This window comes from Bos javanicus, chromosome X (assembly GCF_032452875.1).
Source record: "Bos javanicus breed banteng chromosome X, ARS-OSU_banteng_1.0, whole genome shotgun sequence".
Lineage (NCBI taxonomy): Eukaryota > Metazoa > Chordata > Mammalia > Artiodactyla > Bovidae > Bos > Bos javanicus.
In genome coordinates this window covers 69,023,854-69,031,855 of record NC_083897.1, presented here as the reverse complement: position 1 = coordinate 69,031,855, position 8,002 = coordinate 69,023,854, and the positions used below count along the sequence as shown (strand labels likewise).

General features: G+C 39.2%; 1 protein-coding gene across 6 annotated transcripts in view; it reads left to right on the top strand.

Annotated features, from left to right (window-relative positions):
• Positions 1 to 1,183: 1,183 nt before the first annotated feature.
• The window catches only part of ZNF711 (zinc finger protein 711), a 28,567-nt gene continuing 21,748 nt past the window's right edge, over positions 1,184 to 8,002 (top strand). The window contains exons 1-4 of one of the 6 annotated variants that reach the window (XM_061409556.1): positions 1,185 to 1,516; positions 3,246 to 3,373; positions 4,207 to 4,463; positions 4,837 to 4,941. In XM_061409556.1, coding sequence (XP_061265540.1) covers positions 4,863 to 4,941 — 79 coding nt within the window. In that variant the 5' untranslated portion in view covers positions 1,185 to 1,516; positions 3,246 to 3,373; positions 4,207 to 4,463; positions 4,837 to 4,862. Of the gene's footprint in view, positions 2,293 to 3,245; positions 4,942 to 8,002 lie in introns of all 6 variants that reach the window. The other 5 variants (XM_061409555.1, XM_061409560.1, XM_061409558.1 and 2 more) reach the window with 5 other exon arrangements.

Sequence of the window (8,002 nt, the reverse complement as noted above, 5' to 3'; positions counted from 1 at the left end):
AACCTTTAATTGTATATCAGGTTATAGAGACCTGGAGAAATTATCTAGCTGACCGAGAAAAATAACATGTTTTGTTTGTAAAAATATTCAAACTATTTAGGCAAATGTAGTGTTACCTTCTCTCTCTCTTTTTAAAGGAGCGTATCCTTTCCCGCCTTAAACACTGTTCAGATCAGATCAGATCAGTCGCTCAGTCGTGTCCGACTCTTTGCGACACCATGAATCGCAGCACGCCAGGCCTCCCTGTCCATCACCAACTCCCGGAGATCACTCAGACTCACGTCCATCGAGTCAGTGATGCCATCCAGCCATCTCATCCTCTGTCATCCCCTTCTCCTCCTGCCCCCAATCCCTCCCAGCATCAGAGTATTTTCCAATGAGTCAACTCTTCACATGAGGTGGCCAAAGTACTAGAGTTTCAGCTTTAGCATCATTCCTACCAAAGATACCCCAGGGCTGATCTCCTTCAGAATGGACTGGTTGGATCTCCTTTCAGTCCATACTCACTCCAAATGCTAAGGTACCAAAGCTAAATTTTCAGAACATAAGGCCCTTTGCAAATGCAATCTTTTAGTCACATCGCATCACTTTTTTGCCCACCCGTTACCACTGAATTTCTCACCGTTCTCCCATTTTGTTCAGACACAAGCTGAAAGTGACACAATCAAGAGATATTTAGTATTCACTTCATTTTGGTCCCTTGTTTACCCTTCCTTTCTATGCTTTTTTTCCCTTTACTTTCTAGATCGAATTGTCTACCACTAGGAAACATAAGAGAAGGAAATGGCAACCCACTCCAGTACTCTTGCCTAGAAAATTCCATGGATGGAAGAGCCTGGTGGGCTACAGTCCATGGGGTCACAAAGAGTCTGACACGACTGAGCGACTTCACGAGGAAATATAAAAAGAATGAAGGAGGGAAACTGCAAAATACATAAGGGTTTCATTTCGGGGAAACATACTTCTTATCACTCAGGTCAACCTAACTGGTCAAATCCTCGAGGGTAGGACTGTTTTTTTTTAAACCTTATTCAACATCTACGAGAGGTTCAGTGGATGGCCATTCGCATATTGATTTCCCCACCTCTCCCTCTCCCTCTCCTTTAGAAACCCTGGAAAACAAAACATCTCCCCACGGAAACACCTCAGGGTCGCGCCAAGATCCAGGCTTGCGCACTGAGACTCGCCCGGCGCTACAGCCTCGACTCGCAAATCCGCGGGGTCTCCGAGCAGAAACCCAGCGCGGGCTTCTCGATCGATCGCGCGCGCGTGCGCGCTCCCCCCCGCGGCCCCCTACCCTGCAGCAAGGGGAGCGTGACGTAATGCAACCTCAGCAAGTCAGGCGCGGTATAAAACAGGACTAGGCGGCGCGCCTCCCAGACGCAGAGTAGCTTGTGATTGGCTCGAGCTGCGGAACCTCGGAAACCCGAATGTGAGGAGCTGGCTGATCCACAGCTGCCGCCCCCCGCAGAAATCCGGAGCGCGGTCAGAATCCAACTGGCGGCGGCGGCGGCAGGTAAGGAGACTCCTGAGGAGAGAGTACAGGCACTTGGGTCGGCTGCTCTCAGTGTCGCTCGGTTGAGGAGAGGCTCGCACCCAGCGCGTAGTGTAGGGCGACGGGAACAATGGAAGTGGCGTCTAGTCCCTAAGCGTTCCCTCCCCTCGGGTAGACAGTGTTTCTCCTCAGCAGCGGGTGGCTGGGGGAATTGAGAGAATTACTTCTCCTTCAGCTGCCCTGTTTTTCCCCGAGGCCACAGCCCGCGGGGGCTAGAGCCGTCGTGGAGGCCGTCGGTGGTTTAGGGTGACGGGAAAATGGCGGAAAACAAAACGGTGAAGAATGCGGCGGCCCCCTGGCATTTTCTCTCGGCGACACTACCCCCCCCCCCCCCATTCCTCTCAGTTGCACTTCCCCCATCTCGCTCCCGCCCCCGTCCCCGCCAGCAGCGGTTGGTAACCTTGGAAAGCGCGAGGGATAACGGCGTTTGCGAGAGGGTGGCACCGAATCGGGCATTTTAGGGGCTAGGGAGCCGTCAGAGCCTGCGGTGGGGGTGGGGGCCGTGTGCGGCAACTGTCGCCTTTGCTAAAACACCACCATTTTGGTTCCCTGCCGCCGTCTCCCGTGTAGCGGGGCAAAGGGAGCAGGATGGTGAGGGGTTGGGCAGCACGGCGTGGGTAGTATCGGTGGCGACTGCTGCACCAAGTGAGGGAGGAGGGGAAAGGGTATTCTTGTCTCTTCGCTTTCTGCCTTTCCACTGCGAAGGTTCTCATTTGGTTGAAGATCCAGGGAGATGGGTAATGTATGGGAGGGCACGTGTGTACGTTCTGCTCAGAATGATTGAAACTTGGCGTGGTCGTGGGAAAGGGAGACTGATGCGGGAAGAGGGTTGCGTCCAAAGCTGCAATACTGCTACTTGCCAGGGCTCCTTTGTCTCCTATCTCTGCTTATACTACTTTCACATTCTCTTGTTCTGCCGCCTTAGGATTTTTCTCCTGTCCCTCACCCTATTTACATCATCTAGAAGCTAGGCCCTGAATAATCTGTTCAGAGAAGACGAATGAGAGTAAAATGTGTGCTTGGTGGTGGGGGGGGGGTGTTTGTTTTTTGTTTTGCTTTGATTTTTGTTCTGTGATTTCTGCTCCACATAAACTAAGGGAAAGATGTTTTCTTGAAGAGTATTTGGTGGTTACCTCCATTCAATAAGGATGTGAAATATGCTCTTCAGAATACTGAGAAGCCTGGCTACTGAATCCTAACACACTGCTGTTCTCATACCCCATTCGTTATTGATCTTATTGAAACTTTCTATATGGGGAAAAAGGTGGTCCAGTTTATTTGATATTCTTAAAGTGTGATAATTCCTGTAAGAGTTGCACTGTGTTAAAATTTTTACACTTCATTGAACACTAGTGCAGATTTTTTTCCTATGGATTTGGCAAGAATAAAGCTTGCCCTTGGTTGGTTCTCTTTTACTTTCCAAAATAAAATGTTGCTAGTGATTTTTAAAATATGCTTTAGGAAAGATTTTGGCTTAATCAGATGGTTGGATTCTAAGTGAAGTAACGTTGTAGGTAGTTATTTCTGTTGGAATCCCTTTGGTTGCTTTTTAGGTTAACGGTTTTGAGCATATGAATCCTTCCCAATCTCACCCTGTACATTAAAGTGTAAAGAAAAATTCTCAAGTTGTGTCAGAGATTCAGTTTAAAATGTTTTAAGGTATCTAATTGTGAATGTATTTTTACAATAGGTAAAAAGAACGTTCTTCCAAAGAAAATAACGTAGTTCAGAAGGAAAAATAACAAAAACAAAATGCTGCAGATTTTATTTTACAATATGTAAGAAAATCTACAGTTTCTTCAGGATACTCATATTAAGGTGATTAACAAATTACTTCATGTTTTATTTAATAATTAAGCAAAATTAACTGTTTAAAACATTTTAAAGGCATTTGTAATTGTTCTGTTGGTTATGTGATAAAGCATTTATTCTAATTAAATTTAAAATAGTACACTGTTTTAAATGTTGGAAATAAGTAATTATGGCATTTTAATTTCTCTCTCTGAAGACCCAGGTAGTTTGTGAACTCTCTTGACTTCATTTTGAAGGCAGAAAACAATGTGGTGTTTAAAAAAGATAACAGAAATACAGCTCAGAATGTGCTCACACATAAAGTAATTTTGTTTGAATCATTGTAATATACAGAGATGTCACCTACTGCTGTAGGATTTTGAGATACATGACTCAAATGTTGATAAAGATTACTCTGTGAGACTTTCCTGCCTTCTGTACACCTATAGAACTTTGAGGCAAGGGGAAAAAAAAATCTTAGTGATCTCCTGTACTTAAGAATAGATTAAGCCAAATCTATTAAACATTTCTAACTAAAAATGAGGAAATGTTCTATAAAATTTACAGATTTTTTGGTTGATTTGCTTAGAAGCTTGTATCTGAGAGTAAAGTATACATATAGTTTTAAGAAATAACATTAAGTAACAGAATCTAATTTTAGGTTCCATACTATCTGTTGATCTTAAATATAGTATAAATCATTTGAAATGAAATAGGTTGAGCCCTTGCTTCCAAAACTAGCATGAGGCTAGTATAGCTTTATTAATTATTAATGAAAAAATTGACAAGTAAAAGCTATTCTGAAAGAAACAATTTGCTAAATGTTTGTATGTGATTGATCTTATCTCTACTACATTTAGGAAGCAGTCATGTTTCATGAGTCCTCAAAACTGTGAGCCAAGAGATTGTAGTAGAGTAAGGCAAGAAGTCCTTACTGGCTCAAAGAACTCCAGGGAAACTGGGATAGAACATTTTTCATTATAAGTAGAACCCCGGGAGCCAGAGGTGAAACACAAGTTTATCTGCAGAGCTACGCTGCAGGGCTGAGCTGGGTCTGGAAGAAATGGATGAGAGCCACTGGATGAAATGCACTAATACTAGACACCTGAGTCCTCTAGTAATGTATAAATACCCCAACTACTGTCTGTTGTCATCTTGTTCTTTTTCTTCCTTTTTAATAACCTATATTTTAACTGGAACCTCAATACTACAATTTTGTTCTTTTGCTTGCGTCTATCACTTCCCTGTGGCTCATCACCCTTTGTGCTTCTTCTCCATTATCTTTGGTTTACTTCCACTGACCCTTCTTTTATTTATGGTTGTCACATAAAGCATAAAACAAGGTTTCTTTTGTTTGTTTGCTTTGTTTTCCTTTGTAATGAGATTTGCACACCTGGTTGAGAGGCACATTTTCAATTGCATTTTTCTCAAAACAATTGACTTTGACCTAAATGCATTTAAACTATTTTAAAAAAACACTTCTTTTACAGAGATTTGTGAATGAACTTTACTAAGTATGGATCCAGGTGGTGGAAGTCTTGGATTGCACACATCAGACTCTAGAATGGCCCATACCATGATTATGCAGGATTTTGGTAAAGCATTTTCTTTGTTGTATTTTTTATTTGTAACTAAATATCAAAACTCTATTGGGGAAGGGGAGAATTACAATGAAAACTTGTTCCTTTGCCAGGAAAATACATTTGTAGGGCTTATTTAAGTAAATCTATGTGTCAATAGTCTAGTTAAAATCATTCTTATAATTTTGTGGGTAGATTGAAGTAAGCAAACTTGGAATATAGTGGTAATACATCATTGGAAATGAAAAACAGTTTATATAAATACTTACAGTAGTTCTCATGTTAGAAAATGTTAAAATATAAAATACATTTTAAGTTGCATTGTTAATAAAGCTGGAAATGGAAGTACTTTCATCATTTCAAAGAAGTTAGATGCTTATATAGTGATAGAGGAATATCTTGCACTAGATGATTAATTGTATTCTGATGCCATATACTTAGAAAGTTCTCACTGATAGCATTACCTTTTTCTTTTCTTGAAAAAAAAAAAATCCCTATTTTTGTGACGAGATTTTTCAGTGGCCTCTTAACAGTAGTCATTTTGATGAAAATGATAAGACACCCTTAACAGCAAATAATCTGAATTTGGGCAAGGTCAGTCTGAATGATAGAAGAGAGAGGTATCTGAAGTATAAGTGGCAGTGATAGAGTGGTAAGACTTACACAAAAGATCAAAGTGAGTGTAGAAGAGACAAATGGTAAATTGGGATAAAATGTAAACAGAAGCATGAGATATTGTGGAATGTTAAAGATACAATTAGAAATGGGAGACTACAAAGAGGATACTTTGCTCAATTAAGAAAAGGCTATACTATTTTTAGATAATATGGTTGAATATGTTATTTTGTCTCATGTTGTAAAGCCCACTGTAATGAGACTCAGAACTAGATTCTAGTCTTGGCAGTCTTATTAATTATCTATGTAAACTTAGGCAAATTACTTAATTCACTTTTATGAGTGGGTTGGGCTAGATAACATTAAATGTCCTCTCCAAATTTAATATGGTAGGAGTTGTAGTTAATTGATGACACAAAAAGGAATCATGGATTTACTCTGCTTAAAGAGTCAGAAGTGAGTTTTTTGATTATAGATGACCTAGAAGTGATTTTAGGTGGAAAAAGTATGTGAATAAACTCTAGAAGAAGGCAAAAGACTGAGGTGTAAGAGATTTTAAAAAGAATTTTGTGAATACCTTGCAAGAGATAAGTTTTTCAAATTATGGAACACTTGAAATTCAGTATAATAAGTTTATAATAATTTTCAGTATATATTATTTTATATACTGAAATATATATTTCAGTATATGTATATATATTTTAAGTATATATTAAGTATAATCTTAACTTTTTACCTTTTAAAAATAAGGTATTTTTTAAACTTTTTCCTTTGGGGTATAGCCAATTAACAATGTTGTGATAGTTTCAGGGGAACAGCAAAGAGAATCAGCCATACATATACATGTTTCCATTCTCCCCCAAACTCCCCTCCCATCCATGCTGCCAAGTGAGCAGAGTTCCATGTGCTTTACAGTAGGTCCTTGTTGGTTATCCATTTTAAATGCAGCAGTGTGTATATGTCCATTCCAAACTCCTCAACTATGCCTTGCCCCCATCCTTCCCCCCTCAGCAGCCATAAGTTCATTCTCTTAAGTGTGTGAGTCTCTGTGACTGAAGTCAGACAGAGAAGGAGAAATATTATATGACATCTTTTATATCTGGAATCTGAAAATAAATGATGCAAAATAAGATTTTTTATGGAAGAAATACAGTATTTTGTCCATTTTATACAAAATATTACTTACCCTATGGCATCTGATACAGTCCCAGAAATCCCTCCCATCCGCACTCCTGAAGAAGTTGCCCATTAGCAAGCAAAGCTTGATTCCTTTCAAAGATTGGAAAAATGTCTGGTGCTGGTGAATTTTTACTTGGTGTTCCTCTTAGCTTTCTTTGCATTTTTCCTCCTCGCTGTCTTGAGGCTTAATTAATCCCTTATATCTAATACTAAGGTTTCCAAATTCTAAAATTTGATTAGAAATTAGATACATTCTCTTTAAATTTTTGCTAGCTTAAAAACTTAGATATCTACAAACCCAGAAATTAATGATACTTGTGAAACATGAGTGTAGCATACATAGATAGAGCTAGCTAAGTAAACACACTATGTGGTATAGAATCTCTAAATTCTCTGTTTTTGGTTGGTATGAAATGGCTACTATATTGAGTCTGAACTATTAATTTAATTCAGAAATTTATTGGACCAGTTTCTTTTCAAGGATACTTTAAATTTTACAATAGTATGCTTTATGTGATAACTTGTGCATGTCTCAGTATAATAGTTGTCCTTGGAATCTGTGCTGTTGAATCTAATTGTTTAAGATTTTATTGCTAAAAAAAGTCCATACTGCTTTGAGCGTGCGTGTGCATGTGTATTCAGTTGCTTAGTTGTGTCCAACTCTGTGACCTCATGGACTGTAGACCACCAGGCTCCTCTGTCCATGGGACTTACCAAGCAAGAATACTGGAGTAGGTTGCCCTTGCCTTCTTGAGGGAATCTTCCCGACACAGGGATCAAATGTGGATTCATTACTACCGAGCCACCTAGGAAGCCCATATTGCTTTGAGACTTAGTAGCAAAATAGTGGTATGTGGTGGCCCAAGACAAACCCCCAAAATACCAAATATTATGCTTTCTGGTGAAATTCAGCTATTCACATTTAATTTAAGCAACTTTAGTAAGAAGGGAAATGCTTGGAATAATGACTTGTTTCTTAACTGTTATCAAGTCATCTAATTGATTTCACACTTTTAAAAGATTTTTTTTTCATATTGTTTATAGTTTGCTACCTAGCGAGATAAAATTTTAATGCCTTTTAATGCTGCTTACTAAATGCCTTGAATTTTAAATAAGTCACTATATGGTAGGTCTTTTTATTCTTTCTCTTTCAATCTATTCCTTTAGTAGTGACTCACTTGATTAGCCCTATAAATTTCTTAAAAATCAGTCTCTAGAGTAAGTAAATTCTGTTTTCCTCATTTAGGCAAGTTAAAAAAGCCAGTCTAGAGTAAAAAAAAAA